The sequence below is a fragment of the Tachysurus vachellii genome, chromosome 8 (assembly GCF_030014155.1).
Source record: "Tachysurus vachellii isolate PV-2020 chromosome 8, HZAU_Pvac_v1, whole genome shotgun sequence".
NCBI lineage: Eukaryota > Metazoa > Chordata > Actinopteri > Siluriformes > Bagridae > Tachysurus > Tachysurus vachellii.
This window is the reverse complement of record NC_083467.1, coordinates 18,395,877-18,413,399: the sequence shown is the minus strand read 5'-3', so window position 1 is coordinate 18,413,399 and position 17,523 is coordinate 18,395,877. Positions and strand designations below refer to the sequence as shown.

At 38.1% G+C, this 17,523-nt stretch overlaps 1 protein-coding gene across 1 annotated transcript in view; it reads left to right on the top strand.

Annotated features, from left to right (window-relative positions):
* The window catches only part of LOC132850555 (uncharacterized protein KIAA2012), an 82,603-nt gene extending 65,080 nt beyond the window's left edge, over positions 1-17,523 (top strand). Inside the window, exons 15-25 of the mRNA XM_060877192.1 lie at positions 2,745-2,812; positions 3,808-3,874; positions 4,949-5,144; positions 7,091-7,292; positions 7,383-7,491; positions 7,575-8,110; positions 8,627-8,847; positions 8,935-9,116; positions 9,649-9,844; positions 9,963-10,103; positions 17,313-17,523. Coding sequence (XP_060733175.1) covers positions 2,745-2,812; positions 3,808-3,874; positions 4,949-5,144; positions 7,091-7,292; positions 7,383-7,491; positions 7,575-8,110; positions 8,627-8,847; positions 8,935-9,116; positions 9,649-9,844; positions 9,963-10,103; positions 17,313-17,523 — 2,129 coding nt within the window. The remainder of the gene's footprint in view (positions 1-2,744; positions 2,813-3,807; positions 3,875-4,948; positions 5,145-7,090; positions 7,293-7,382; positions 7,492-7,574; positions 8,111-8,626; positions 8,848-8,934; positions 9,117-9,648; positions 9,845-9,962; positions 10,104-17,312) is intronic.

Genomic DNA, 17,523 nt, shown 5'->3' with positions numbered 1-17,523 from the left:
CGATCTGGGGTGTATGGCATGTCGCTACCAGAGTTGTTGGCATATGTTACGGATATCTTACTATGAGAGAACTGATGAGAGAAAATGTGTTCAAAAGCATGTCAGAAAGAAAAAAAGCACATCATTTGAGCAGTCTGGTATTGTATTACAGATATTTGAGGTTAAATTGTGCATGGACTGCTCGGACGGATCAACATGCTGGATGCAAGACGCTTGGAAAAAATAACTGAATAATTGATAATAAACAACTCTCATCAGTTCTGACTAACTGTTACATGCTTATTTTACACTGTCTCATTTTGTAGGCAGCATTAAGGGGAAAAAACGGGGTCATATAATCACATTCAAAGCATCTACTGGCCTCTAGTGGGCAGTATTTTTTTGGACATGTCTGTCTAGAGTGTTACTAAATTATTTAAAAAAAAACCAATAAAATTCACTGAAATATAGGACTAGAGTAAGAAATGATTTAAGCCTGAGATAAATGACAAATGTGGTATCAAATGTGTTCATGAGTCATATGCAGTGTTTACAGTGAAATCATAAACCAGCCCTCAATTTCATCACTACATATGTCTTCCTAATAGAGAACAGCAAATGAAGAGAAGCATGGAACTGCATGCTACTGCACATTCACTGACAACACGTTTTTAAATTATTACCCTGATCATAATTCTTAACTGGTTTGAAATCACCCTGCACTGTTAGCGACGGAAATAACATTTAAACAGCTAGACTTTTTTGGCTTGAGTCTGATAGGGGAGGAAAGGTGTGAAATAAAAGTGCCACTTCAGGTTAAAGTGATATGTGGTGGCCTAAATTCCATGTCGCATTGACGCTTACGGAGGGGTCCAGCAAGGGTGGAGAGGTTCAGAAAGAGAGAGAGCGCGAGCAAGAGAGAAAGTGATGCAGAAAGTCTGACGTGAAATGGCAAGACATATATTGAGCATAAAAGGAGAAGTAAAAGTGAGTGAGTGGATGAAGTAGAGCAAGGCAGCAAAAAGAGAAAAGAGAAAAAAAAGTGTGTGTGTGTGTAAGAGAGAGAGAGAGAGAGAGAGAGAGAGAGAAGTAAAAAGTAAGGAAAATCTTAGGAGTGTTAAATGGGGGAAAAAGCAGTGAGTGAGTGAATGAGTGAATGAGTGAATGGAAATAGAGCGAGACAGTAGAGAGACTGAATATGAGAAAAAAGGCATAAAGCCAGTATGGGAGATTTGAGTCATGGCAGATGAATAATAGGAACAGTTGATTGGGCAAGTGTGTGGGATAAGGGACGCTGGATCGGTGAGTGAAGCATGGAGAGACACAGACGTGTTACAGCCCTGCTTTCTGGGGTGACTGCTGCATGCAGCTGAGCCTGAATGGCAAGAGAGAAAGCCTGAACGTGTCCGCCCTTTCTTTCTTTCTTTCTTTCTTTCTTTCTTTCTTTCTTTCTTTCTTTCTTTCTTTCTTTCTTTCTTTCTTTCTATCTATCTTTCTTTCTTTTTTCATTCTTTCTATGTCTCTTTCAGTATATCTTCTTATATAACTTTCGCCCTTCTGTCTGACTTCAAAGCAGTCCTGGAACCCATTAAAACAGACAGACTCGTCGAAAAATAAACGGTGCCTCGTTGGTGTGGTGGTGCGGTGGTGCAGAAGAGCTGGCCCCTGTGTGTCTGTGTGTGCAGGCTGTAAGGTGCAGTCTGCCGTGCTCTGCTGGGTCTGATCTACTGCCCACAGGCGTAAAGCAAATACCACCACTCTGTAGTCAAACACTGTTCATACTCACCATGTCTCGCAAGGCTCAAGACAAAGAGTACATAAACGTCTGACATTTTAAAGGGTGTCTGACTGTGCATATGTGTGTGTGAATGAATGAACAAACACAGTTTATTAAAAAAAAGAAAAAGAAAAAGACAGTCTCAGTGTAACAAATGCAGTATGTCAATTTCACTACTGAAAGTGTCGCCTTTTGTCTAGATACATTCAATGGACGGACAGATGGTTCTATAAAGGCAGGGTTTAATGCAAGTAAAGTTTTACAGTTTATAAACAATTAAGCCATTGTAATACAGTTGCTCTCTTTTGTAAGGTTAAAATACATGGCCGAGATGATGTAGACAGGGTTAATCTCAGCGCTCCCTCTAGTGGAATGGAGCTTTATTACAGACTTGCCAGCCATGTGGTAATAAACATCATAATCCAATAAATGTGAATAATAGGCATATGCTGCCTATTTGAAATCCCATAAGGCCCACTTTAGTGAGTGTGCGTCCATCATCAGTGCTGCAGGAATGTGCTATGTCGTGGGTTCCTTAAAGTGAGATCTCACCGGTCACATAGGTCAGATTTTAGGTAAGATACACTTTCACCTGAGCAAAACAGGTCTCTTTTCCCCCCTGTCCCAACTGGATACAGTATGACACAATAATGAACCTTCTGTTCAATCCAAAAGCATAAGAATTATTACCTGATTACTTCAAGTGGTGTAACAGGTACATCTCTGTTAAATTACAGCTTCAGTGCAAAAGTATTTTTCCTCCTGCTAGTAAATTCCTAATTAGTACAAGCTTTGAGTATGTAAGTAACGTTTAATGCACATGAACATATAATCACTGCTACTTAACACAATCACTACTTAAGCGTATTAGACCACTGTTGAAAAGAGGTAGCGTAAGGGAATGTGTTTACAAAATGTTGTTTACAAAAACAGCAGGCATGTCTCCTAGTAAAATTCAAACAATACTGGATCTGTTTTCTTCTTACAGGAGGAATGACTGACAGAGAAGTAGAGGCTAAGCGAGGTCACAAGAAACAAACCAGCACTAACCCAGAGGTATGAGCCTGAAGTAAAAGCCCTGCTGCACCTGCACAGCTAAACATATCAGACAGGATATTTACTCAAACCATGACGTCTCAGCCTGTTAAGTGACTACAACAGCACTGAAAAATAAACTAATGAAATATTGTCTTAAAAGTTCCAGTGTACAAAGTTTAGGATCTATGGATCTTCATGTAGCTGAAAGAAAAGAAACAAACCTGCCAGCTAAAATAAGATATGGGTTAAATGTTTTAATGGTGTTATGGAAGTTTACAATGCAGATATGAAAAGAAATGACATTATATTTAAGAAATTGCCCTACAATGTTCTACATTACACACATACACACTTAGTTATTGCGTTTCCACAAATTCATGCTTCTTTATATGCGCCATATGGCCAAAGGTTTCTGGATACAATAACATCACTCCAGTGTGTAGGCCTTCCCCAAACTGTTGTAATAAAGTTCCTCCATGACATTTCCCCCTTCATCATGACAAGCCCTTCGAAATCCCACTGTACACATCTGGGGTGAACTGGAACTTGGACTGCTCCCCAAGCTTCAACCCCAGTGCACAGCCTCACTAATACTGTTATGGCTGAATGAGCACAAATCCCCAGAAACACACTCCAAATTTAAGTTAAAGCTGATAAACAGTAAAAAGAGGACTCAACATGGAATGGTATGTTTGAAAAGTACATATGAGTGCTATGGTGAGGTGTCCACAAATACTTGGCCATAAAGTGTATTTCAGTGGTGGAAGCATTTTCTGGCCTATGAAAAATATGCTACCCACAGTATTAAAGTAGACAAAATAACACAAAATATGTTTGGGGTTGGATGGACAGTTTGATAAGACAGAAGAAATTGTTAGAACACTAGAATGTGACTGCTGTTATAGCACTGGTATGTGAACTTCACACCTCATTTCACCTCTTTATATATTTCAGACCACACTACCCGGACTTAACACAATTGTATCCCATGTAATCTCTTGATTTCTGTCCAGGCTTGTGTACCGGCGCAAAGAATAGAAAAGACAAACAACTATACAGAAAATCGGCCCTACAGCAGTGGTAAGAATAACACAGCAAAAACCTTTCTCTGGATTCTCGACTTTTCCTGATTATCGAAGTTTAAGATCAAACCTAAGATCAAACCTGCCACTGAGTATACAAAAAATGGATAAAAGGATGTTCTCCGGAATAAAGAGCAGCAACACATAATACAGGACTCACTCAGGCTAGCGTTAGAGTGTTTTGGATGCCTGATCCTGTATTTCAGTCACGATCTTGGCTTACTGCATGTGTGGAGTTTCATTCTCTCTGAGTCATTTCTCTAGCTTCTCTTTTGTCTCACCTCCTAAAAACGTGCCAGCAGGTAGACTGCTACCTAAATTTCCCCTATGTGGCATGAGTTTATAAATGTATGTGTGATCATATGGTGCCTTGCAATAGATTCCCAACACAATCTTGGCTGACCACAAATTAATGAATAATAGTCAAAGAAGATATATTGTCGTGTTAAGTCTATAATCAACTCAGAAATTACACTTACCTATTAGTTCAGGAGCTCTTGGTTGCACAATTCCACTTGACTGTAAGCTGTTGTAGAAAGAACATTATTTACATTTACATTATTTACTGTCCAGCATCACTGAAGTAAGGACGGGTTGAAGTAAATTGAATTGAATATATGTGAAGATATTTTACGTGATTTTTAACAGGGCGCTCTGATTTTTTTTTTTTTAAAGTAACACAATTTGTCCATTGGGGTTGTTTAGACAGCACTTTACAGATACAAAAAGTCAGTTTGTGGGTGATAGGAGTAAGTATTTCATACACAATTGTTACAAGTGTAATGTGTTTCTCAATAGGTCAGAAACTATAATAATTGTGTGGTTATGTTTGATGTATAATTCTAACAAGGAAAAATGGTATGGCCTGTTAGATAGGAGTTAAATAACATGACCATTAAAAGACCATTAAAAGTAGGTGTATTTCACACGTCACTTGTAGTCTACCGTATATCAAGAGCTGGTCAAAGCTGCCAACATGAGCAGTTTACTATAATGTTCAAAAGCCATGGGCCTTGGTTCTCAGCATACTTAAATGACAAAGTGATTTGTTTTGGGGTTTTTTTTTCCTCAGAAGAAGGTATCATGCAACAGACAGGAGGAAGGGCAAAGAGGCCACAGCCTAAGGCCAGACCAAGATCTGGGTCACCACCTACACCTGGGTCTGATAGCAGCATTCAGAAAACAGCTCTTTCCAAGTCCACAGCTGCAGATGAATATATTGATAAAACAAAGCTTCAAACTCAGACAGAGTCCTATAAAAAGACAGTGTAAGTAACACTTTGGCTCATTTTAGACTATGCATGCTCGTGATCCTTTTAAATTGCTGTATCTAATTTATTACATTGCATTACACTCACCGGCCACTTTATTAGGTACACCTTACTAGTACCGGTGTGGTCTTCTGCTGCTGTAGCCCATCCGCCTCAAGGTTCGACGTGTTGTGCGTTCAGAGATGCTCTTCTGCATACCTCGGTTGTAACGAGTGGTTATTTGAGTTGTTGCCTTTCTATCAGAACCAGTCTGGCCATTCTCCTCTGACCTCTGGCATCAACAAGGCATTTGCGCCCACAGAACTGCCGCTCACTGGATATTTTCTCTTTTTCGGACCATTCTCTGTAAACCCTAGAGATGGTTGTGCGTGAAAATCCCAAGTAGATCAGCAGTTTCTGAAACACTCAGACCAGCCCGTCTGGCACCAACAACCATGCCATGTTCAAAGTCACTTAAATCACCTTTCTTCCCCATTCTGACGCTCGGTTTGAACTGCAGCAGATCATTTGATCATGTCTACATGCCTAAATGCATTGAGTTGCTGCCATGTGATTGGCTGATTAGAAATTTGCGTTAAAGAGCAGTTTGACAGGTGTACCTAATAAAGTGGCCGGTGAGTGTATATTACATTACAAATACAAATTCCAGTTCATGAAGAGCCCCAGTAAATCTGGTTTATATCTGAGCTTGGGTTATTGTCTGTGTGAGTTTCTTAATGGTTCTCTGGTTTCCTCCCACCAAATTGTGCCTACATGTCTATGAGTGCATATGTTTATTCCAAGGATATATGGCCTGCATGAACATAACAATGAGATGCTAATGAGAAACTATTTTTCCAACAACAGGATTCAATTGATTTCAGTTATTTTCCCCGAATCTGTTCCTCCCTTACTAAAGCACAATGCAGCATCTAACAAATCTTTTAATATACATTATTTATATATTTCGCCATGTCATTCTTTAAAAAGTTATTAAAATGAAAATTACTCTTAGCATTCGAATAATCCTATTAATTAGTTGAGTCAAAAAGCTTTTATTATCATATCAACCATATATAGCTGATAGTACACTGTTCCTCCAGGACCATGAACTGCATAAAACACAAAACAAGAAACAAAACAGAACTAAATCACATAAAATACATGTGTGCAGTACTACTACACGACAATGCAGTATAATAACAAGGGACAATTTAGCCCAAACCAGGACACAGATTTGTAAGGAGTAAAGAGCAATAGTAACAGTAATAGTAGTTCAGCTGTGGATGAAAACTTAAAAGACATTTAGCAGCAGGGATGGTGTAGGTGGTCCACACATCATTTTATTTATTTTTTTTGTTGTAGCAGCAGTCTAAAAAGAAATGTGCAAAAACAACTCAAAGGGAGTGCAATGATGTAAGGTTGAGTGTGTGTGTGTGTGTGTGTGTGTGTGTGTGTGTGTGTCAGAGAGGTATTAAGGAGTCTTGATTATCTAGGTGCTACTTGTTTGCCTGGACATCAGAAAAAGCTTTCTGTTTTAATTTACGAGCAGTAGAATTTTCTGCCAGAGTACATTCTTGGAAAACAGGTTCCATCACAGCATTTGGTTGGTCGCTCTGGGAATCCCAATATAATATGTTTTGTGTGCACACACTGCAGGTCAAGACATAAGGCCAAAGGTCAGGGTGAGGTTAAGCAACATGGCATGGTAGGTTTTGGAATCAACAATATCCTAGGGTTAGGGTTAGCGAAATCTAATTACTGCTTTGGTTTCCATCACTCTTTGACTGTGTGTCAAGTTTCAGTCACTGCCTCTTGACCTTCTGTGAGAAAGCATATTAAAGCATCTGCTCCCTTCCTTTCTCTGTGCTATATTTTATCCCTAACACCACACTGATCCTTCATCTCTTTCTACCAGGTGACAGCAGCTAAGTCTTTCCTGCTTTTCCTCTGTATTTTGACAGCAAGCCCAGAAAATCAGGTAAATTAGACAACGCTGACGACCCCCACATGAGTAACGTAAAGAAGCAAAAGATTACCCGGCATGCCAACAGAGTCACAGATGTTGATGCAGAGAATATGGCTATGGAATTAAATGTAGACAGTACGGACACAGAGTCACAAGACACCAGATTTAGTAATGAAACAGATTCTGGTCCAATACAAGTGAGTCTTTGTTTAGATTCCTGTATCAACAGTCAATAGTGAAGGATCCCTTTCGTTCTTCATTCTTGATTTCTTGAATTTTCTATACAGAAGAAAAATAAAAACACAGGTGGTGACAAAGCCACCAAGTCCACAAAGTCACCAAACACAGCAGAAAAAATAAAAAAGAAGTCCAAAGGCCAAGCGGCATTTGTCGTGGGTGAGTATTGCTATTACTCATGAGTACTAACTGTAATTCCAAAAACTATAATAATATGAATGTCAAATTTTCATTTGACTCAGGTAAACCAAGGCAGTCACAGGAAGTAATGCAAACTGAAAAGAAGAAATATAGCTCAGAGAGACATGAGAAGACAGTATCCAAAAGACTAGTGAAAGAGTCAGAGGACAACTCAGCAGATGATTATTCCTGTGGTTCTTCTGAATACACTATGGATGATGTGGAAAGCAGAGAGGTCTCACCTGTACAAAAGAACCGTGACACTAGACACAGTCCAGATATTGATCAGGATTTCATCCATCATGAGAAGTGTGTAGCAGGACACAGTATGGAAAGTGATCGGGTTGCTGTCTCCAGAGAAGATGGTGGAACTGGAGATGTTGATCATTTCTATGAGATCGACATATCTGCAGCTTCTTCCAGAACACACAGCTCTGCCAAGTCCTCCTCAACAAGCACCTGGAGCATTCGGAGAAGCAGTGTGTCATCAGATACTGGCCTGTATAGCCCAGTACAACTTCCTCATCACTTCCCACGTCTCGGTGTCCCAACCCACCATCCTGCATCCAACCCGGACAAGTCTAAATCAGCTGCTGATGTGGGTTTTATTGTAGTATTGGGTTGAAGTTTTCAAAATAGGAGAATAAGAGATTTTTTTAGATTTTTTTTTGAAACACATAAGTCAAACATAATATAAAATATTTTGAGCCCCATCTGGTAATGATTATTTATACAAATAACTTATTTTGATTAGGATATAACTATATAGGATTTAAATAAGTGTTTCTCTTTTTGTGTAAACTTTCAGAACTAATTGTCCCATAGAAGACACATTTTTGGTTGCTTTAAAAGAGACTATTAACTGAAGAAAAGGTGCAAGATTCTTTCCTCTTTTTTGTCGTTGTCACAGTAAAAAGTATAATAATCTTTCCCACGTTTGTGTTTTATTTTTTAAATGATAGCACACTTACAGCACAGTATAACAGGCCTACTGTCAGAGCTGCTGTTAAAGAAAACCTTCTGACCAATCACAACTGAGAAGTCAATCTTGCTGTGGTACAATTATAATCACATCTGCTCATTAATCAGCTCAGATCATTTATTATCTCCTCAGGCTAAGAGCAGAGCAGAAGCCATCAAGCAGAGGGAAAGCAGATTGGCAGCAGCAGTGGCTGAAAAGGCAGAACGCCGTCGGATGGAGGTGGAGAAGAAGAGGAAGGAAAAAGAAGAGGAGAAAGAAGCAGAGAGGAAAAGACAGGAGGATAAAGATCTGACAGAAGAGAGAATGCGGCTGGAGCTGGAGGAGGAGGGGAGACAGAGGGCACAGCAGGCCAGGTTCACCTCACACACCATTACAAGTTTTCATCAAACACATAACTGAAGTGAGCAGCAACTTTAGTTATTTAATGTTGCGCTTTACAGGTTGAGAAAGCTTAAAGACGAAGAAGAGAGACAGAAACAGGCTGAGAGAGAGAATGAAGGACAGAGGGGTGAGCAGCCTGAGATGGAGACAGAGAGGAGGAGGCAAGAAGAAACAAAGAACAAGAAGAGATATTTAGAACGACTTCAGAAAGTGAGGCACGAAGAGGAGATAAGAAGAGCAGGTACACTTTTAAGTGCTTACTGCTGTTTAGAAAGATTAACCACTTTATAGTCTCATAGAGAGACTCACACAGACACTTGCAAGTTTAGCTCTAAAATATCAATGAACAAATTGCAAAAACCTTTAGTTTTATATTTGACAAAACAGACAAAATTCAAGGAAATTAAGTAATTCAAGGAACAGGTGTGTTTTGCTGAGCAACCCTTTAATTCTTTAAGACAAAAAAACAAAACCAAAGACAACAAAAACAGTGTGTATGTGGTATGTTATCTTTAATAGCTTGTATGTCCAGACTTTATCATTATTATAACTGAGGATAAACATATTGATAAATTCTCTGATTACTCTTTTCATATTTCTGATTGATATCAATGCCACCGCATACACTTAGGTTTTAGATTATTGCCTTGTTGCAGGAACCATATTTCACCTTTTTTTAATTAATTAATAGTAAAATATAGGTGTATTATTTTTAATGATATTGATGATGAACGTATTTGATGATAATTAGTACAATCATGTGGGGTGTGTAGCTGAGTTAAAGCGTCAGCACGAGGAGGAGGAGGCTCGTAAGGAGGAAGAGTATAGGAGATTGCAGGATATGGATGAGAGCGAAAGACAGGAGTACTTACGCAGAAAGTGGGAGGAAGAAGAGGAGAGGAGGAAGGCTGCAGAGGAGAGAAGGCACGCACGGGAGGAAGCAGCCATGTGGTATGAGGAGTTAAATAGGTATGTCAGTTAAAGGAAAACCATTTCAACAATTATTCTACATTCTATTTTGTATTATATATGCACTTTATATACACAGTGGGCCTGAATAAACACTTTGCACTTTCTTGTTTTCCAGGCAAAGAGCAACACTGGAGCAAAACCTCCAGTTCCACAGAGGACTGTTTGTTGAGACAGAGGGTCTGAAACAGAAGCAGAGCATCTCTCGGCCCTGGGTCTTTTCTTACTTCAGTCGGCTGAGATTAGCACACTGTAACACGTATGAGCAGTAAAATAAAATTCATCATATTCATATACTTTCCTAAAATTTAAAACTCATTCGTATTATATACGAATTATATACTCAGAATAAAGAATATATATTATATACTCAGAGCTGCATTAACCTGTTCCACATCACCAGACTGTTACAGTTACAGTAATCAGCTATAGATTTTAGGAATGTAATAACATTTTTACACTTTTTTTCATGTTCTTAATGTGTTTAAAATGTCAATAGTCAGTAGTTGACGTGTTAAAATATTAAGTAATCCGGTTATGTAAGCTGATATGATGCTTCTCTTATCTGCTGGCTAATTAAGTATTATTGTTTCATGTGAGTGATCAAAAAGGTCAGGATAATACAGTGTCCCAAAATTTCAGATAGTATAAATATAATAATTGATTTCACTGACAGTCCTGTAACATTGATGACATTCCCTTAGACACTTACTTCTTAGGACCTTTTATACCAAGACCTTTACAAGAGATCAGTGATTTTCTAATTTCACTACAACAGTGGCAAACAACCCAACATTAATGGAAATATAAATGATGTCAGCTGGAATCAAATTTTTTTTTAAAAATCCTCGAGAAGAAAATTCATACCTCTGACGTAGAAATAGCCAAAAAATATTGCAAGCCTTTAAATAATGTGCCTAATTTTTTAATGGTTTTTGATTTAAAAAAAAAAAAATCTTAAAAAGTGATTAATTTTTGTGGTCAGTGACTGTAAACTGTTTGAGAAGAGCTGTTATAGAAATCCTGAATTATTTATCAAATGCAATTATTTGTATGGAAACTTCCTGTTCCTATTTAGCTGTTTACTGTACATTACAGTTTATTTGTTTTTATTAACATTTATTAAAGAAGTTAACTGCATGATAAATGTACAGCACCAGTTCAGGTACACACATAGCTTTATCTTTCCCATTTTACAATGTAACACAATGTCGTCTGCAGTCTGCAGAGTTCTCTTACATGCAAAACATTTTTTTTTACAAAAAAAACAACAAAAAAAAAATTTTTTTTACAGTCACTTTTTACAGTGCATTTAAGTAAATGTGAGCCTCAAAATATGTTAATATTATGCCATCTTTTTGCTCGGAAAATTTTTTTGCCATTGCCCTCGTCCTCATCTTTAATTATTAAAAGGAATGCCAATTAAATCTTGAACATGTACTACTAAGTATACCAGAGCTATCATAAATAAAATGCCTCCACAACACCATACTAGGGGTTAGACTGGATACTCTAAATTGCCTTGGGTGTGAATGTGGGTAAATGCTGCCCTCTAGTGGACGTTTCATCCAGGGTAAATTCTGTTACACTCTGTGTTGAGGTTACTGAGAGTGACTGAGTGAGTATTTATTTAATATGACTAGTTCTCCCCAGCACCATACACTCAACATCCACCATCCAGCTGTGTAAACTTTACAGACTGAGGGTAAATGATTGCAAGAGATCAGCTGTCTCTGAAATACTCAAACCAGCTTATCTGGCACAAACAACACACATCACATCTGATATTTGATGTAAATCTTAAATGAAGCTCTTGATCCGTATCTGCCACATGTTTGGATAACCGCATAAATGTGCACGTGTATATGTGCAATGTTCCTAACAAAGTAGATAGTGAGAACAGAATTATTCACTTTGTTGCTATGTTTGAGAAAAGGATTCAGAAATCTCTACAGGAAATAGGAATTAAAAGGTCATTCCATTGTGGTTCAGTCATACTGAATGAAAGCAGAAACATTTGTGCACAGGATCTTCTTTTCACTGTTTATAAACATGACTACAGACTCCTGAATACCTGGTTCTGTAAAATGAATGCTTTAAGTTTTCAAAGAAATTTCATCTATGTTGGATTGGTCAACATTCTGAACTGTCTGTCCTTCTTCAAGTAAGATGTGTAGAGAACCTTTATTTCCTCTGGCCTCCACAGTGGAACTGCTAAAGACCTAAGCCATGGTAGATATGTCATGTGGAGGAAACAGACAGGACTCCAGGTTGCATACAAGGCTGTGTGAGTGTGCCCTCTGCTGGACAACTAGACACAACACTACTAAGGGAAATCCATAATATATACCAATACTTTTTTATATTAAGTGCCACATTAAATCCAGCTTTAAACCATTTTGCTGTGGGGACACAGAATGTGAAAAGCGATAACCCTCTTAAATATCTCCTGAGGTCATTTTAGAAGTTTCACAATGCACAGAGCACCTTTCTGACTAGACTCAGGTGTTTATATGTAAATAATAATATTTTCATATTTCTTTTCTATTATTTACCACTGTGTTTTTATAAACCTTTTGAAAGTAATGGGTAGATCATGACGGCAAGTGCTGATCTAAGACAATAGCCTGGAGCTATATATATATATTTGTGTGTGTGTGTGTGTGTTTGTGTGTGTGTGTGAGTGTGAAATTAGAAGTGAGTTTACATATAAGTTTGTACACCCCTGTTTTAGACAAGACGTCCAAGCAAATATACCCATAACTGCCTCGATAATATAATTAACCTTGAACCACAATAACAACGTAAGCTTCAGAGATACAACTCTCACACAAACAAGATAAATAATATACAGTTCCCTTTTATTGTCAGTCCTCATACTGGCCTTCATTAACTAATTTGCAATGTTGCAGTCTAATATAATCTACTTGCTTACTTCTGCCAAAATGTATTTTATAAACTCCATTCAAACAAACATTCGCAGCTGGACACTGACAGACATTTAATAGTTGTTTTTGTTCTAGCTAGCTAGGTTGTGTATATTAAAGGGCTACCAGTTTGGAGAATAACATATTTTTGGGGATAGCAAATTAGTCCAGAATCTCTCAAGTAATTACACCTAAACTTTGAAGGCAGTCTGGCTGTTTCCAAGCCCTTTAAAGCTCTCAGGTCTGTCTAGCTCTGAAAAGCCACCCTGGTCCGGACATGTTCTTTTCCACTGCATTCTTTATAATCCAAAGTGGTTGTGTTAAATAACCCTTCATTAGCAATAGAGAATGAAGCTTTTAGAAGCAACATACTGTACAATTGAGCAAAGAAGATTTAGGGCCTTGCTTACAGACATGACTGTAGTAGCCTGGCTCTGGGACATGGGACAACTCCCAACCTTCCTGTCAGGTCCTTCCAAATCATTAAGCACTGAGCCACATGGGCTGCCAGTGCACAATATGTTTAACTGTCATACAGAGGGCCTTATTCTTGCTTTTAGGTTCATATAACCAGACGGTACACAGTCATGGAGACACTTACTTTCTCAAAGCATCTTTTTTAGTGACAGTATTTTAGGACAGTGTAGCTGCAGTAAATTTAAACATATTGAGTGATCTTTGTTTCAGACTAACTTGGCTTATGAAATGTGTTTGATGTGGAGCAGAAGACTGGAAACTCATACCATAGTTACTGTAATACAGAGCAGAGCTGGATGCTTTGTTGTTCATGCATACGCAGCTGACTCACTGTGTGCTCGGCACCCGCCAGACGCTCTCACCAGCCAAACCTGCCCCCTGCCATATGTGGCAGTTTCATTGCCTTATGATGCTTTCCCTGGAGAGTGTTTCATTCAGCTGATTATGTAGTCTTCTATGAATGATCTTCATTAAATTTTGCCATTTTATTGCTCTTATATTAGTTATTGTGTTGATGCACTGTGGACAAGAAGGTTGTATGGCAAAGAGCAGAAAGAATCCTTGTTTATCCTACAGATGAATTTGCAGGATACTAATAATATAATATAATAATTTGTAAAGATTAATAATTATTAAATATGTTGATCTCAAACCTCGAACGGGATAAGGGCATTTGGTGTTAAAAATTAAATAATAATTGACTGTTTAAAACCCTGACTGTTGACTGATTAAAAAGATATTCTTAAACTCACATAAGAAAGAACTCTAGAAAGAAGTCACACACTCTCACTTGAAGCTCTTCAGCTTCCTCTAAGCTTTCCCGGGCCAAGATATAGTTATAACAGTTACAGGTAAGACCATCCTGACCACACACACACATACATACATATACAGGATGTGTTAAACATATCAGGTATAATACCAAGTACCAGTAAACATGGGTGGTGCTAAACGCCCTGAATTCATGATATCATGAAGCTCAGTCTCAGATATAAATAAGAATTTCTAAAGAATCTAGAGGCATTTATATTGTTGTGTTCATGTCCAGGGTTGGTGCCTCTATCAACTTTCATAATATCCTAGGATGCCTTTATGAGCAAGTGCTTAAAAGCCATGATTTGCTTAAAAATTACAATTTAGTATTGCATTTATTACAATTGGACAATTTAGTGTTAAATTGCTTTAAATTCCAGTTTTGGACTTTGCTTAGATGCTTTGTATAATATTGATAATGTAGTGTATTTATTTATTTATTATTTATTTATTTTCATAAAGAAATGGTGACCCACACAAAGCACAAACTGAGGGTAATGTTAGCTATAAATCCAGTTATATTTTCTTTTCTTTTCAGTACACATCAGCAAAGTGAATTATTTGGAATATGTGGTAGGTTTGTATTAATCCTGCATAATAAATATTAACATATTTATTGACACATTTACTCAGGTCTGGCTTATTAAAAATTCACTCTTAATTTGTAATGTATTAAGAGTAAAAATGCAGTTTATAATTTTAAGTGCCCTCTGCTGTATAAAATGTGCAATTACAATTTTTTTTAAGAAATAATTTAATTAAACTCTGACTATTCCCTTTTAAGCACACCCTGCCATCAATCTTTTTGGTTTTGGAAAACTACATATGCCTTGTGAATTGTCTTCTATAGAACATGGGTGAATGATTGCTCATTTATGGGCTGGAACATTTAATAAAATTAGCCATGTAAGAAGGAAACTAGACAGATTCACTGCATTCCAGTATATATTATATATCACGTTTGTTTCTGGAGCTTTCTTAAAATGATTGTTGCAGTACTAGAAAGACTTTCCAAACACTGCAAATGCCTCCTTTAATCCACATTTACAGTTATGATCTCTGTAGGTGGTCCAGTAGGTAATAAAACCAATTGAGAATATTTTGGCATAGATATATAATTACCTTTTGTTATGTTACTTCTTGTTGGTTGGATGGAAAACAGTTTGTTTTCTGCAGCTAAGAGCAACATGTTTGTACGAAACCTCACACAGACACAAAAGACACAATGGTACAATTCCAGAAATGATTTTTAAACACTAATCTACTCCACTGATTCTCCCTTGTGCTGCTGCAGGTTTTTATCATTACGCTTTCTTTAGTACACCTGATTTAACTAATCAGATAATTAACAAGCCTTTCTGAGTTTACACTGGGGTGTAGTTCTGGCAACAAAAAAAAAAGAGAGAGAAAAATACACATTTTCCCTAAACGTAGTCTGTCACAATGTTTTTAGTGCCTGAAATTCACGTACATTGATTTATACAGACTAATGCTGTTAGAAAAGTAAGGCAGGTTTACAGCTAAAGCTTGGTTATCTTTACCCTAAGCCATGGTGAGAAGGTCAATAATATAAAACTCAAGCATGACACACTGATACATTTGCACGGTTAAAAACTGTAACAGCGACCAAATCGGTTTCATTCTCTACATTTAGTTTGATAACCACTCTGTGCAAACATCACATGTAAGAAGGAAGCATGATTTAATGGTGGAATTGTTCAGGCAAAATATTATTCTGCTATTTAGCTATTTAACTATTTAAGTGTTCACTTAGCCCAATGTTTTTTTGAGGTGAATGTGTAGTGAATTATATGCAGTTTACATAAACTTAAACTGATATTTGTTAGCAATGTGAGCCTTGATACACTAGTACAAAACCAAAGAAGCAAACTTTGTACACAAAATGTTTCTTGGATGTTCAAGTACATTTGGGATTTAAGGGGAAATTGTCTCTCCCGTGGCCAAACTGCTCATTTGTACTGTTCAGGCTTCCAGGAGCAATGAGGGAAACAGTTGCCTAATATAAAGCCAAATGTCACAGTGTTCTAGCTGGAACTGTGCATCATCATTCAAAGGTATTAGAAATTCCTTGCAAAATATTGCCAAATGTAATGATGATGCGGCTTCACTGGTTTATTTCCACTTTCAGTTTTCTGTTTTCTAACCAACCTGTTCTGCACTGCAGTCACAGAGACACACACTGGACTGGAACAACGGAAAAAAACCCATTGGGTGGAGCAAGGTCTGAGTCTAACCCTAACCCCCCTAACCCCTAACCCTAACTCACACAATGCTGTATAATACAAAACAACACATTAAAGACACTTTTCCAGCCTGAACTACACTGAGTTAAACCAACCCCCTGCACTTCTGGCTGAACTCCACTCTGTTAGAAGCAACTGGATCAGGTCCAACTCTCTATTGCTCTAAATTTCTCTATTGCTCCTTTATATCCTACATGTCTCTCAGACCCTCCGGGTACTCCGGTTTCCTCCCCTGGTCCAAAGACATGCATGGTAGGTTGATTGGCATCTCTGGAAAATTGTCCGTAGTGTGTGATTGCGTGAGTGAATGAGAGTGTGTGTGCCCTGCGATGGGTTGGCACTCCGTCCAGGGTGTATCCTGCCTTGATGCCCGATGACGCCTGAGATAGGCACAGGCTCCCCGTGACCCGAGGTAGTTCGGATAAGCGGTAGAAGATGAATGAATGAATGAATGAATGTCTCTCAGACCTGAACATCAGGGAAGCTAAACTTATATAATAAAACTAGTACTTTTGCAGAATGTTGCACACTGGAAAACATTTTAAAAAGGCAAGCTGTTAAGATTTGAGAGAAAATATTAAGATGGAGGGATGATTTCGGTGGTTCAGTTAAATATGAAGCTTAATTATATCCCATTATTAAAAAAAGGTAAGGAAATTTTCAAAGTGCTTAGGAAAGCCACAAACTTCGCTGGCAGTACAGCAGTACCGATCTGCATTACATGTTACGTAAAAGAAATAAAATAAGCTCTGAGCTCATATCATACCTGATCATTTTATTCTGTGGCTTGAGGAGTTTAACTAGTAGTCGGTGTGTGGAATTTGCTCTTCACAATGATTAGTCATGATTACTAAACCGTCTGCCAGCAGAAAACCTGTCTCAGCATTCCACAAAGTTAAAACAGTAAGAGACACTGGTGTAGGCACTGGACCTGAAGAAGTGGGCTTGGTGTCGAGGACTGTGTTGAACCAGCTGATCCTTTGTCAGGTTTAAACTAACACCACAGCATCTGAGCTTAGCCTGTAACAAAGACGGTTTGCACGCTCTGGGTGAAGGGAGAAAGGGAGGAATCTGGGCCTGTAATCCTAGGCTGGGCATGAAGCTTGTCCCCTATTGGTCCATTGGCACCAAGATCAGAGAAAGAACAGCTCGGAGGAGAGCGGTGGGACACGGAGACGAGCAGTCTCACACATCCTAG